This window comes from Chiloscyllium plagiosum, unplaced genomic scaffold (genome assembly GCF_037043375.1).
Source record: "Chiloscyllium plagiosum isolate Xiang-an unplaced genomic scaffold, Cpla_swu_hap1 HiC_scaffold_11, whole genome shotgun sequence".
NCBI classification, from domain to species: Eukaryota; Metazoa; Chordata; class Chondrichthyes; order Orectolobiformes; family Hemiscylliidae; genus Chiloscyllium; species Chiloscyllium plagiosum.
Window position 1 is genome coordinate 58487243 of NW_028270149.1, and position 15239 is coordinate 58502481.

Consider the following 15239-nt stretch of genomic DNA (forward strand, 5'->3'; position numbering starts at 1 on the left):
AATAAGTTATTTTGGAGGAGTAGAATTGTTGACATATTAAAGTTCAATTGTTAAAACCAGGTTAGATAAGGCCAAGCCAAGGACTTTTTAAAAATTGCATAACAGAATTTTATTGGTAAATTGCTTTAATAAATGACTGTGAAGTGACAGTTGCTCAAAGAATTGTACATGGTGAATTCCTCCCTTTACTCCAGGCTCCAATATATCAAATACTCTCCTGTTTTATCTTAGACAGATTTTACAATGAATCCTATTGAGTGCTGAATGAGTTTTATTGCATTCAAAAATCACACATACATCCTGAGGACACCAGTCAAACCTAACTGAATGCTTCAGTCTCGGAAATGTTCAGAACCATGGGATCCATGCTGTTCTTGGAACAATGACACGTTCTACTGTACTCAAAAGGGTTACAATAAATGTACAGCACATATATTTGCTCTGAATTTGCAGCTGCTTGAGTTCAAAGTGTACAGAATGGACATACCCAATAGCTGACAAGATACAGCTTAATAACCTTACCAGATATAAAAAAGAAAAAAAGTTAAAAAAAATTACAGTAAAAATAAATCATCGCCTTCCATTACAAATTAGTACAGATAATAGCAATAGCAAGCATTCCATTGTCGGAACACTGCTTCAGTATGATGCAATGCTCGCACAAGGAAGGCCAGTGATTTATTTTGGAATTAACAAAAGTAAAAAGCGAATTATGTGTAAAGATTGCACAAAACTGTTATGAGTCATTCTTTGCACCAGAAGCCATCGTTTCTTGATTGGATCTCAAGTAAGTCCAAAACGCTGCGTTCACCTAAGAGTTCTGTCATGGGGGATCTGCTCTTCATTATGATCCTGCTTTATCCTTCTCCCAAAATTCATTTTATTTTTAAAAACTGTGATACTTGAGTGGCGAATTTTCCTCCTGACATTACATCTAATAGTTTTCTTAAACTTAACATAATCTGTTGGTGCAGATAAAAGTGTTTAATAATAATCTTCCTCATAGTTGTCAGTGTTCAGGCAGTAAAGTATGGCTGCTCCAAGCATAAAGATGGTACCACCCCAGGCAATACCATAACCCCAGTTGAACTCATGGTATGTCCTCAGTGTGTTGGCATCAATGAATTTGATTGGGTACAAAACCAGGGCGCAAACCTGCAAAACAACTAAAAGAAACACACTAATTAGCTCAAGACTGACTGCGGGGTAAGGCAACCTAATCTTCAATACACCAATTAGTGCAGAACAGGGGAATGGAGTAAAAGCTGTATTTGCATGAGCACCGTTAGTGAGCTGAGAGATGGTTCAGATGTTGGGGGCTGTGGCATTTCACCAGACTCAGAGGAGCTATCTGAAACAATGTATGGATCAGCACAAAACTGAGTTGGAATGGAGATATTCTTTGAATTAGCATGAAAGCAGAATAATAGAATACTATGGGCCAGGGGAAGAATGTAAATTGATAGAATGGGTTAACGATCAATTTTTACTACAATCTGCCAATTACTGTGGCTGTGCCATAGCATATGGTTGGCAGTTATTTTCCACAAAAGTTTTTTTAAATGTTAACGTTTACTATTTAGATGTTAGATTTTATGATTATATGCTCACATTTGCAGCATGCTCTCTTTAATATTCATTTCATAACACTGGCCAGAATCCATATCAGTTGAATAAGACTGTGTACGACAATATTCAGAAAGGTTATTCTCTTCCTTTTATTTAAATAAAAACACCCCCATTCCCTTCAATTTAGGGAGATTGGCCGTACTAGATTAATGTTTGAGTTGACCTCCTCTATTAGAGATATACACATTTGGTTGCTAAGCATCTGTGTTACAAATAGCTCCTGAACCAGTATCAGTATTAAGTAGAAGAAAACATCTATTTGTGAGCCAGTCCAAGTATTAGCCAAGGTGCTTAGTTATAAAATACACTAACCGAGTTGGGGAAATTCAGTCATATAGATGTAATATGAGATTTGAATATATGGACATCCCTAAGATCAAGAAGCAAGGATTCTTTACTCCAGTGGCATCAGGTTATTACCACCATGAAGGAAAATTATGGTTAAACATGGGACTAAGGGTGTGTGGGCGTATGATAAGGTGCCTCACTGAACGCTGCTGAGTAAGGTGAGGGCCCATGGTGTTCGAGGTGAGCTACTGGCATGGATTGGGGATTGGCTGTCTGACAGAAGGCAGAGAGTTGGGATAAAAGGTTCTTTCCCAGAATGGCAGCTGGTGACAAGTGGGGTCCAGCAAGGTTCAGTGTTGGGGCTGCAGCTGTTCACTTTATATATTAAAGATCTGGATGAAGGGACTGAGGGCATTCTGGCGAAGTTCGTCGATTATACGAAGTTAGGCAGACAGGCAGGTGAGGAGGTGGGCAGACTGCAGAAAGATTTAGACAGTTTAGGAGAGTGGTCCAGGAAATGGCTGAAGAAATTCAACATGACCAAATGCAAGGCCTTGCACTTTGGAAAAATGAATACAGGCTTGGACTGTTTTTTAAACGGTGAGAAAATTCATAAAGCCAAAGTACAAAGAGATCTGGGAGTGCTAGTCCCGGATTCTCTAAAGGTTTATTCACAGGTTCAGTTGATGGTTAAGAAAGCAAATGTAATTTTGTCATTTATTTCAAGAGGGTTGGAAGATAAAAGTAGCAACGTGCTTCTGAGACTTTATAAAGCTGTAGTTAGTCCCTATTTAGAATACTGTATCCAGTTTTGGGCCCCACACCTCAGAAAGGACATACTGGCACTGGAGTGTGTCCAGCAGAGTTTCACATGGAATGGTAGGCCTAACAAATGATAAATGGCTGAGGATCCTGGGATCGTATTCATGAGAATTTAAAAGGTGGAGGGGAGATCGAATAGAAACTTACAAGATAATGAATGGCTTAGAAAGGGTGGATGCTGGGAAGTTGTTTCCATTAGGCAGGGAGACTAGGACCCCAGGGCATAGCCTTAAAATTAGTGGGGGTCAATTTAGAATGAAAATGAGAGACATTTCTTCAGACCGAGAGAGGTGGGCCTTTGGAATTTATTGCCACGGAGCACAGCGGAGGCCTGGACATTGGGTGTCTTCAAGGCATAGATTGATAAATTCTTGAACTCGTAAGAAATTATGGGCAACAGGGAGAATGTGGGTAAGTGGAATTGAAATGCCCATCAGCCATGATTAAATTGCGGAGTGGACTCGATGGGTCGAATAGCTTTGCTTTCATTCTTATGTCTTATGGTCTTATGGAATTAAGTTTGTCATTTTCAAATAGATGAGAAAGTCCTTTGTTTCTCTGATTGTTATCACCAAGAGTTCTGCTTTATGCAAGGACACACCTTTCTGCAGGGATTGTTTGAGCAAGCCAGTTGCCCTCTCCTACAATTGTCACCTGCTTCTGGAGGTACCAGCACAACTCAAGCTATCATGCTTGGTGCCCGCCCTCACCATCGCTACAGGTTCTTTTGCACAGGTCAGGGAAATCTCAAGACTTATGGATTGCATGTTTAAATGTAGAGTTGTAGAGATGGAGGAACTGGGGAGGAGGTGAAAAAAATATAGCCAAGGTTCTTTTTCTTCATTACTATGCAACCATTTTTGCTGGATGGACAAGCTCAAGCATGGTGTGATCCCCCTCCCCTTCAAATAATGTAGACTTGCAAATGAAGAATGACTGCTCCAGCAATATGTTGCTCATCATCACAGAACTATGTCACTGAAATTAGTTACTACTTTTGGTTAGGTGGGAGAAAACTGAAGAGATCCTTTTTTGGAAAAAATCTAGCTCAACGCGATTGTAATTTTCTAGCATTCACAGACTTGTCACATGCTGTGCAAAACAAGTAACTGTGATGCATGGCAACTTTTCCTGCTCAGTCCTCACCAAAACTACATCGAGGATCACGTACAGCCACTCACCTGAAATGAACAGCATAACAGCAATTGACCTGTAGCAGCGTTTATGAGCACCCTTGCACAGTAAGATCACAGCAAAGAGGAATGCAATTAGCGTAATAGATCCTCCAGCAATCAGCAACACCAGCGTAGCAACCTGCCAGTCTGTCAGAGATGGAAATGACAGGTAAAATAAAGGAATATAGAAGGTGAAACAAGTTTATTTTTTAAAATCAGGAGTCAGTAATAGGGCACTGGACCAGTAGGTGACATTTTGTGTGGGGCGGAATTCAAGTGGAATATGTCCTCCTGTGATTCTACCTTATAGAACACATAATGAGCATTGGAGCCCTTTTTCAATTGATTCACCTTATGAATGGCTGACTGAATCAGGGTAATTAGCTCTTGAATGAAGTGCTGAAACTATTCACCAGTCAGAAGGTGGTTAATTTTATATTTAACCCACAATTACAAGTGTTATTACCTGCTTTTTGTGATATAAAAAAGATCGTGAGTTGGAAATTTATTGCAATGTCCTTCCAGCCTTTGTGAACTCAATTTGGTTTCATTTTTCACAGGTGGAGTGGGTGGGAAGAAGAAAAGCATATCTGCTCTTAATCATCAGTCAGTCTTAATTCATCATCAGCTGAAGAAAGGATGAATGAGTGAACAATGGAAATTGGATCAGGCCCTATTTGATCTCTCCACAGTTAAATAGCTAACCTGACACTTCATACCTAGGTTCATATTTAAACAGCACAGATAAATAAGAATGTAAGAAATAGGAACAGTAGTGGGCAATAGGAGTCTGTAAGACTGCCAATAGTGATTTGAGAAGCAATGCCTAGCATGGAGCACCACTACTTTAAAGAGAAAATAAATTGTAGGATTTATTTAACCAAAAAAAGGTAGAGCAGAAAATAGGTCACCTTTGAAGACACTGATACCCTGCACTTAAAGAAGTTGCAGTTCAAGACCTTGCTGTGAGAGCAACCATCCAGTGTTTGATTTTAAGCTATTGTGAGGCAAAAGAAGCAAAAAAAAATGGATCATTCCATCCTCTGAATAAAATTTCCCTGCTGTACATAGATTCATCTCGCACTTGTAAAACACATGTGACTAACCTCCTTTCCTGGCTAACACCCAGCCCACAAGTGACAAATGACCTCATTCATCAGTTAGCCAGTGCTAATACATTGTATATCACACAAGCAGAACAACTATTTCAGGATTATCAGAACTGGCATTATTGAGTCATATTGTTAAGCAAGTTGTCAGTAATCATATGCTGTCATTCAGATTTAGCCTTGGAGTGTTCCCCTCCCTTGCTCTCTGGAGAGTACTAACTCACACAAGGTACAATTTCAGTTCCTGAACTGTGTTGGTCATCATCTATCCAAGGTATAAACAGTGAGTGTTGGTGGCCTATTCCAACATGGTAGTGGGATAGGTAGTGGTACCTGTGCCCAGTTGGAACAATTAAACAGAAACATATCCTTATGTGGTCAGTGTTAACTCTTGTATTTATGTAGCAATGCATTTCATAGGACCAAAGTCAAACAAGTTGTTGTTGATTTTCTCCTGTTTGTCACAGGCATCAAAGCAAATTGCAGCATGCTATAAGTGTTGCATGGGATGAGATCAAAAATTTGAAAGAGTCAGGGGGGTCAGAGTATAATTTTTGGTTTTACAGAACAATGCAACCTTGGACAGTTCTAAATAAAAGCAGAGGAAGGGATTCTAACCTTGGGTATTCACTTTCTTCCTCTCAAGAAATTCTCTGGGTTACACATTTGCCATTTAAGATTAGTTAATGAATTTGTATGTAAATTACATGTTTATGGCAGAGACAGCATGAATCATGGATGACTTTAATCTACAAATAAATTGCAACACGAATTAGATTGGTAGTAGTAACCCAGATGAGGAGTTCACAGAATGTTGCAGCATGTTTTGGAACTGACCAGACAATAGTCTAGATTAGGTTTTGGAAAACTCAGCAGGTCTGATGGCATCAATGGAGGGAGTAATAAAGGTAAGATTTTGATTCCAATATAACTCTTTCTCAGAAATTCAAAGTTCATTTATTTTTAAATTTCTGATTTACAGCGGTGTCCACGGTATCCTGCTTTAATATTAATTGTGAAATATGACAGGATTAATTAATGACCTCAGAGTTAAGGCACCCTTATGTAGTGCCAACCACAATATGATTGAATTTACTTCCAGTGTGAAAGGTAGAAGATTGTGTCTAAAACTAGTATTTTAAATGCAAATAAGGGTACTTTTACGGGGATAAAAGCTGAGCTACCTGAAATGAACTGGAATACTAGGGTAGAAGGTAGATCAATAGAGACATAATGGCAGTCGTTCGAGGGGATTTTTCAGAATACTCAGAAGTATATTCTTGCTATTAAGAAAACTTATAAAGAAAACTCTCAACTCCCTGGTAAATGACAGAAGTTAGGGAAAGTGTCAAACTTAAGGGAAAAACATATACTTGTGCAAAGGTGAGCAGCAAGTCAAATGATTAGTCAGAATATAAAAAATAATAGAGAATGACTTAAAGATTAAATCATGAGGAAGAAGTTAGAGTATGAGGGGAACCCAGCTAGGAATGCAAAAATGAATAGCAGGAGTTTCTATAGTACTTATATAGGCAAAGAATAAGTAAAGGGATTGCTGCACCTCTAAAGAGTGAGAGTGGGGAGTTAATGGTAGCTAATAGTAAAACGGTGCATAAAATCATCAGTCTTCACTATAGAAGATACAAAAACCATTTCAATAATATCTGTAACTGAACTTAGCAAGGGAAGTGATACGAAACAAACTGATGGAGTTGTGGGTTGACAAGCCTCTGGGTGTAGATGGCTTCATGCTAAAAGACATTATAAATGACAGATTAGATGCATTGTCTCCACTGGAGTTTAGAAGAGTGAGGAGTGACTAGATTGAAGCATATAAGATCCTGAATCCTAACAAAGTGCAGATGAAAAGGATATTTCCTCTTGTGGATCAGTCCAGAACAAGGGGGCACTGTTTAAATGTTAGATGTTGCCCTTTGAGGACACAGGTTAAGAAAATTATTTTCTCTGAAGGTTGTACAACATTGGAATTCTGCCTCACAAGGCACTACAAGTGAAGTCATTGAATATTTCTAAGACAGAGATGGATCGATTCTTATGAGGCAGGAGAAATAAGGGTTATTGGAAGTAGATGGCAATGTGGAATTGAAGCACAAAATATCAGCCATAATAATTTTACTGAATGACAGAGCAGGTTCACAGTGCTGAATAGTCTACTTCTGTTCCTATTTTATATGTTAGTTTAATTCAGTGACGTCAGACCAGTAGCTAAGTTCTCTCAGAATTCTTCTGCAAGGCAGTGCTATGATTGAACACATCAATTGAAGGGTTTTATGATCTGTACAACAAATGCAATCCAATACTGGCACATTATGTAATCAAACCACTTTACATAATAGGGCTTTAAAATTTAATGCCACATGTGATACTGATCACAATCTTTGAAGTCAACAGTAAACATATTAGATGCTAATGGGCAGGGCTGGTTCTTTCCTCAGACTGTGACTCTTTCTTATCTGAATTGTTCCCAACTTTTAAAAAAAAACAGTATTTGACTTTTAACCAGTTCCATTAATATCACTACATGGTGTGACTTAAGTACATTCCTACGATCCTTGGCACACTCCTGCCAGTCTGGGATTAGGGTGGGAAAATAAAAATCAGCAAGACAGTTGCCCAGGCATTTGTTTGTAGCTTGTACTTCTAGTTAATTTTAGACAGAAGGTTGATGAAGATCGAGTGGTATGATTGGGACATGGTTCAGAGAGAAAATTTCTTTCAGATCAAGGGGAATAGCTTCAGCCTCAAATGACCGTTAAAATAATTAGGGCCAAAAAGCTACTATAATTAAAGGAGCAGAAAAAAAGTGTTCTGTCATCAGTAAAAGGAACTGAACCTTTAATCAGTGACTGTCCATTCCCCCTCCATCTACCACCACCTCATCGAGAAATCTGTCTGACAATTTTTTCTGGGAACCTGAATAATGTTTTCCAATAACCACTTTTATTGATTGTCTTGCTGGCTTTAAAGACACATTACTTTTTAATTAAGATGCACAATTACAAAATCATAACAAATGATTAACATATTTTAGGAATGCAACTTAAACTCTTTTTCCAGCACAGTCCTAAGCTACATTTAACAACAGTGCTTTTCTTGATGCAACCTGTATGTAGCATTAGAAGCATTCTAAAATGATACCTGCAGAATATACCAGAACTTGTGGATCTAATGATGGTGTATATATGTAAAATAATTTACAAAATTGTGAATATAGTGAACAGCTTTAGAATGGGCATCAGAACCAGAACAAAATTGACATATGGGCCTTGGAAGTGAAGCAGCAATAGGCATTATGATTTCCACAGCAGCTGTTACTTTGGGGTGTGAGGAATTTGCAGCTGTTTGGACTTGAAGGGCAGGGCGCCATGGAAATGACTTGTCCCTCTTTACCAGCAGCAGTTCATTATTACATGGTAGGCCCATTAGAAACAAGAGCTGGCCATTGGAGACTGTTGTGCCATTCAATCATATCGTGGATAATTTGAACCTCAAAAATACTTTTCTCACCTTCTATTTCAAATTCATGTATATCCTTAACCAATAAACAACCATGAATCACCCACTTGAACCAGTTGCCGCAGTGAGTTCCAGAGTTCTACTATGCTTTATGTCAAAGTATTTCCTAATTTCACTCATCTCTAGCTGTAATCTTAACATGATGCTTTTTGTACTGGGCACCCACACAAGAGAAAATAGTTTCTGTATCCACGTGATTGAATCCCTGTATCATTTAGGACCTTGTTTAGATCACCCTTCAGTGCTCCAATCTGAAGGGAATATCAACCAACTATAAAGCATCTTTAATAAAATGAAGAAATGTGGATGCTAGAGACCAGAAACAGAAATGCTGGCAAAACTCAGCAGGCCTGGCAGCATCTGCAGGGAAAAGGTAGAGATAATCTTCATCAGAACAAATGAAGCATCTTTAAGCTGACTTTATCATTGATATTGAGAGGTGGAATTCAGTATAGGTGAGTGCTCTGTTGTGGCCATAATCTTTTCTCAGTAGCAGATAAATTGACTCCATATCTGCATAGTAAAACTATCTCTCCCATTTAGGTGCTTTGGTTTTTGATAGCATTAGTACCACTTATGCAAAGGAGACACAAGTATAAAGATTACACCTCAAATCACACTCAAGTACAAACTTAAGGGATGTGCACTCTACCAATTAGCTTGAAGATCCTTAAAATTAGATTTGAAAAGTTCGCTTTCGTGAAAGACTTGTTACAGAGTCATAGAGATGTAGAGCATGGAAACTCTTCAGTCCAACTCGTCCATGCCAACTAGATATTCTGTATTGATCTAGTTCTGTTTGCCCATATCCTTCTAAACTCTTCCTATACGCATACCCATCCAGATGTCTTTCAAATGTAATTGTACCAGCCTCCACCACCTCCTCTGACAGTTCATTCCATACATGCACCCACCCTTTGCATGAAAAAATTGCCCCTTAGTTCCCTTTTAATCTTTCCCCTCTCATCTTAAACCTACACCCTCTAGTTCTGGACTTTCCTACCCAAGGGAAAAGACCTTTTCTTTTTACCCTATCCATGCCCCTCATGGTTTAATAATTCTTTATAAGGTCACTCCTCAGCCTCCAACGCTCCAGAGAAAACAGTTCCAGCCTATTCAGCCTCTATGTATAGCTTAAACCTTCCACCCCTGGCAACATCCTTGTAAGTCTTTCCTGAACCCTTTCAAGTTCACAACAACTTCCCATTGGAGGGAGACCAGAATTGTACACAATATTCCAAATGTTCTATTCAGAACTGACAAATTATTCCCAGTCATTCTTTATAATGCATTTCACGATGATCTTAGAAAGCCACTTCATATTTGCGTTCCATTTGGGAAAAAAAATTGGCCTACATTCCTTTAGAGCCAATTTGTTGACCACCTCCAGAAGTGTCCTGCTGGTCCTAAATAGAGCTTATTATCACCAGATTATCATATTGATGGCATGCACGAACATCTCCTGACAGTGGAATAGATCCAAAGCTAGAATAAATAATGTGGACTTCAAATGTTGTTGGGAACTCATGATGATTCAACTCTCTCTAATCTGAGGCAGTGAGTAAAGCCTCTGCTATGTCCCCAAGAACATGTATGGCACAGTCACACAGAGAACAATCAGAAAGGTTACAATGTTTGACAAGAACTTTTCCTTTCATTGATCATTTGCACCAGGTTAAGCAGCAGGTTAGGACAAGGCTCATTTATTTGTTGGGAGAATGAAAGGTATTCTTATTGAGACAAACAAGATCCTGAGGGGCACTGACAAACTAGATGCTAAAACAATGATTCCCTGTAGAGGAATCCAGAACCAAGGCAGTTTCAAATAACAAGTCTCCTGTTTAAGGAGATGGGGAGAAATTTCTTCTCTACCCCAGCCCAGAGAGCAGTAGAATCTGGATTCAAGGCTGAACTAGTCAGACATTTGATCTGAAATGGAGTCAAGGACTATGGGGAGCAGGCAGGTAAGCAGAGTTCAGGTGACGATCGGATCTGTCTTGTCCTTTTCGAAAAGTGAAGGAGGGTAAAGGAGCCAAATGGGCCCGTCCTGCTACTATTTCTTATGTTCTTGTGGCTTATCACACAGCCAGGGAAGTTTCTTCTCACTATCTTCTCCTTTAAACCAATTCAAGCCAGATATTCTTTTGCACCATCGATAATATTGAGTAACTGAGCCATGCAGATCAGGAAGGTCCTAAATTTCAGATGTGTTAATGGACTTTTAGCCAGCATAGTGGCAAGGGAGTTACAATTGACATTAGTGTCTGATGTAAGGAGGAAAGGGTATTATAAAGCAAACTACAGTTGTGAGTTCTTACTGCTATATAGTACCCCATCCACTAGAAACTTGTAAAAGACAGGACAATGTTAGACATCTGTGCACTCAGGGTCCTCCCAGCTGTCCATCAAAACACCTCCATAAATAGTGAGGAAAAAAGCACAAAATATCAGTGTCATTGGAAATAACAGAAATTTCAGGTAGTCTTGAACAAGTCTTGGACCTAAAAGGATCAGAATTTGGAATGGCAACTCTCTCTCTCACCTCAGATGTCGACAGGTCTGCTCAGTGTTTGCAGCATTTTCTGCTTTTCTTTCATAAACAATGGATGTTGGAAGAAGAAAGGTACCAGCCAATGACTGGATGTAATTGGACAGAAATGGTTTAAGGAAAAGGGAAGGGCAAAAATACTAAGAAAACCTTTACAAATGTTATATATCAACTGATAAGTAAAATGCAAGACAGGACCCAATATTTATCACTAGAATGTAATTAAATGGTGGATACATAAGTGTGTGTATATTCTGGATAATCCAGAATCTGGTTTCCAGCATCTGCAGTCATTGTTTTTACCTAAGTGTGTGTATATGGCATTCTTGAGCAGCGAAAAACATAATTAATTTTAGGCAGTGTCCACTGCATTGCCATATAACATCAGAATGAAATACTTAGCCATAGATTTGTCACAGCTGCTGAATATAAAAAAAAACTAAGTTGATAGTGATGAATTTTCAAAGCATCACACAAGAATCATACCTATAGGAGCATTAAAATATATTAACGTGAATACAGTGCTTTGCTACGACCATGCCAAACATGCCTGGTGACGGAACTGAATGAACACTAAAAGAAAAATCACTTCCAGGAAGAGAAATATTTGGAATCATTGCCCAACACGCTGTTATCCGAAAATTAACTCAAACTAATGAGTTACTGGCAGCTGCCACTTCACTCGCAGACACATATTTTGCGTAGAAGCTTGAACAATGCTGTTCCAATCTCGTTTGAGCAGATTATTAGGTTTAGGATACAAGTTTTTCTTTTCAAAAACGTTTTTTTAAAATCAGCTTAGGAACAGTATAAGAGTACCACGCAGTAACTCAACAGGTGATATGTTTTCACGATTCCCACTCAACTGTGTAAATAAGTAAAAAAAAACTTTTGTCCCCTAAAAGGACGCTTGTTTTTGTTCTGGTTTCCCTCCCACCGTTTCCATGTTTTCTGTCTCTCCTCCCCTCCCCCTTTCTTCAGGAGTTCTACCAACAAAGCGAAAAGTTCACTCTCAGTCAGTAACCAGCTCCCAACACCAACCTCCACCACCACCTCCCACGCCCCCTCCCCCCAAACCGAGCTGACCTTCTGTCGCTTCAGAAAAATAAAAAAAACTTCACAAGACATTGCTGTATATCAGCTAAAGGAGAGTAACGTTTCAAAGCTAAGTTAAATGTCCCCGAAAGTATTTAAGGAAAAAAAGGGTGTATAGGAAGGAGGCCAAGAACACAAGGTAATTTCACTCAAATCAAATCTCACTTCAAGCAAGTACAAGTCAAAGGGGCTGCTTTCCAAATCAATCATTTTAAAGTACAGAAGTATCTAGTCATTGTAGCAAACATTAAACTTTAAAATGATCGCGGTAGGGTTTTCTAGAAATACATTTTTGTTTGGAATGTGCTAACCCTTACCTGTCTGGAGAACGGAGACACAGTACCACCCAGCCGTGGTTTGTTTGCAGTAATCCCAGAGAGAAAGCGAGGAGCGCTCAGCAGTGACCCAGGCAGGACTCAGCAAAGAGACCACGTCCAAACTCAGAGCCACAAACACACAGATCAAAGCGATCAACTTAAAGGGTCGAACTATCCGCACCTCGTCCACAGCCATCGTCTATTCCAAGGGTCGGCAGGAAAAGACGATGAAGACAGAGAGCAAGCTTCTCCTCCTCCAGCCCGGAGAAACCGTTCAGATGCTGTGTGTCTGTTCAATCTGATGAGTTGTGTTTTCTCCCCACTGGGTCTTAACGCCTCCTGTGTGTTGAGTTCGCCAGTCACTGAATGGAAGGGAACCCACAGGCGGTCCTTTGGCCTGCCTGTAATTTATCACCGGCAAGAGGGTTAACAGTGCACGCATTTCTCCTCCCTAACATACACGAGTTAATGTGTCCTGCTTGAGCTCAAATCTTCTCCCTATAACGGCATCATTGTTTTTCTACCTTTTTTTTTCTGTTTGCAACTTTCTCTATTCCTGTCTGTATGTGTCATACAACTCCTCGCTGCCGGCAGTACAATACTATAAGGTGAAGAACAGCCCAAGACGCTTCATATATCCACGTGAAGGAAACATGCTGCACTGTGAAGAAAGGATTAGGAAGGGTCACCATCACTCCACAAGTTTTGTGAAGCTTCTCAAGGGAGGGGAGGTGGGCAGATTAAGGAAGGGAATTCTGGAAAATAGCAGTGGAACCAGGCTGTTTCCTCCGTAGGAGAGAGGTCAAAGCTAGGAGCACAGAGAATAGGAATGAACACAATTTAATGAGTTAGGGAGGTTATAGAGCACGGAAAAAAATAAAAGGCGTCAAGCATAAGGAATTTACATTTGATGTTGGGAGCTGAGAGGCGGGGAGAAAGTGAGGACTGCAGATGCTGGAGATCAGAGCTGAAAACGTGTTGCTGGAAAAGCGCAGCAGGTCAGGAAGCATCCAAAGGAACAGGAGAATCGGCGTTTCAGGCATGAGCCCTTCTTCAGGAATGAGGAAAGTGTGCCAAGCAGGCTAAGATAAAAGGTAGGGAGGAGGGACTTGGGGGAGGGGCGTTGGAAATGCGATAGGTGGAAGGAGGTTAAGGTGAGGGTGATAGGCTTGAGTGGGGGTGGGGGTGGGGGCAGAGAGGTCAGGAAAAAGATTGCAGGTTAGGAAGGTGGTGCTGAGTTCGAGGGTTGGGACTGAGACAAGGTGGGGGGAGGGGAAATGAGGAAACTGGAGAAATCTGAGTTCATCCCTTGAGGTTGGAGGGTTCCCAGGCAGAAGATGAGGCGCTCTTCCTCCAACCGTCGTGTTGCTATGGTCTGGCGATGGAGGAGTCCAAGGACCTGCATGTCCTTGGTGGAGTGGGAGGGGAAGTTGAAGTGTTGAGCCACGGGGTGGTTGGGTTGGTTGGTCCGGGTGTCCCAGAGGTGTTCTCTGAAACGTTCCGCAAGTAGGCAGCCTGTCTCCCCAATATAGAGGAGGCCACATCGGGTGCAGCAGATGCAGTAAATGATGTGTATGGAGGTGCAGGTGAATTTGTGGTGGATATAGAAGGATCCCTTGGGGCCTTGGAGGGAAGTAAGAGGGGAGGTGTGGGCGCAAGTTTTGCATTTCTTGCGGTTGCAGGGGAAGGTGCCGGGAGTGGAGGTTGGGTTGGTGGGGGGTGTGGACCTGACGAGGGAGTCACGGAGGGGCATATCAGCGTTCCAAAAAGACCACTCCCTCCGTGACTCCCTCGTCAGGTCCACACCCCCCACCAACCCAACCTCCACTCCCGGCACCTTCCCCTGCAACCGCAAGAAATGCAAAACTTGCGCCCACACCTCCCCCCTTACTTCCCTCCAAGGCCCCAAGGGATCCTTCTATATCTGCCACAAATTCACCTGTACCTCCACACACATCATTTACTGCATCCGCTGCACCCGAAGTGGCCTCCTCTATATTGGGGAGACAAGCCACCTACTTGTGGAACGTTTCAGAGAACACCTCTGGGACACCCGGACCAACCACCAACCACCCTGTGGCTCAACACTTCAACTCCCCCTCCCACTCCACCAAGGACATGCAGGTCCTTGGACTCCTCCATCGCCAGACCATAGCAACATGACGGCTGGAGGAAGAGCGCCTCATCTTCCGCCTAGGAACCCTCCAACCACAAGGGATGAACTCAGATTTCTCCAGTTTCCTCATTTCCCCTCCCCCCACCTTGTCTCAGTCCCAACCCTCGAACTCAGCACCACCTTCCTAACCTGCAATCTTCTTCCTGACCTCTCCGCCCCCACCCCCACCCCCACTCAGGCCTATCACCCTCACCTTAACCTCCTTCCACCTATCGCATTTCCAACGCCCCTCCCCCAAGTCCCTCCTCCCTACCTTTTATCTTAGCCTACTTGGCACACTTTCCTCATTCCTGAAGAAGGGCTCATGCCTGAAACGTCGATTTTCCTGCTCCTTGGATGCTGCCTGACCTGCTGCGCTTTTCCAGCAACACATTTTCAGCTGACAGTCGGGGTGTGGATGTGTGGGGAGGGAATGATAGTCAAATTTTGGAAGGTGTTTTTGAACCAAGGGACACATATATAGGGCAGTGAGATGACAAATAACAAAGGCGAAATGACAAAATATGTTTACTGTAGTAAGTGGATTATGATCTGCAACGTGGG

The 15239-nt window shown here is 41.3% G+C and overlaps 1 protein-coding gene across 1 annotated transcript; it reads right to left on the reverse strand.

Annotated features, from left to right (window-relative positions):
• Nucleotides 1–253: 253 nt before the first annotated feature.
• Nucleotides 254–12832, reverse strand: LOC122557168 (transmembrane protein 47-like). The gene is made up of 3 exons (XM_043704558.2): nucleotides 12521–12832; nucleotides 3921–4061; nucleotides 254–1166 (listed from the first exon to the last, which is right to left on the reverse strand). Exons 1-3 carry the CDS (start codon nucleotides 12714–12716, stop codon nucleotides 985–987), a joined length of 519 nt encoding a protein of 172 aa, XP_043560493.1. The 5' UTR covers nucleotides 12717–12832; the 3' UTR covers nucleotides 254–984.
• Between the last annotated feature and the right edge of the window lie 2407 nt (nucleotides 12833–15239).

What these genes read in the sequence shown, in the direction of transcription:
- LOC122557168 (XM_043704558.2), bottom strand. Translation starts at nt 12,716, where the DNA reads ATGGCTGTGGACGAGGTGCGGATAGTTCGACCCTTTAAGTTGATCGCT. An exon ending in TGTCTCCGTTCTCCAGACAG is followed by an intron (nt 4,062 to 12,520) that starts GTAAGGGTTAGC and finishes CATCTCTGACAG; the next exon opens with ACTGGCAGGTTGCTACGCTG. An exon ending in TGTTATGCTGTTCATTTCAG is followed by an intron (nt 1,167 to 3,920) that starts GTGAGTGGCTGT and finishes TGTTTCTTTTAG; the next exon opens with TTGTTTTGCAGGTTTGCGCC.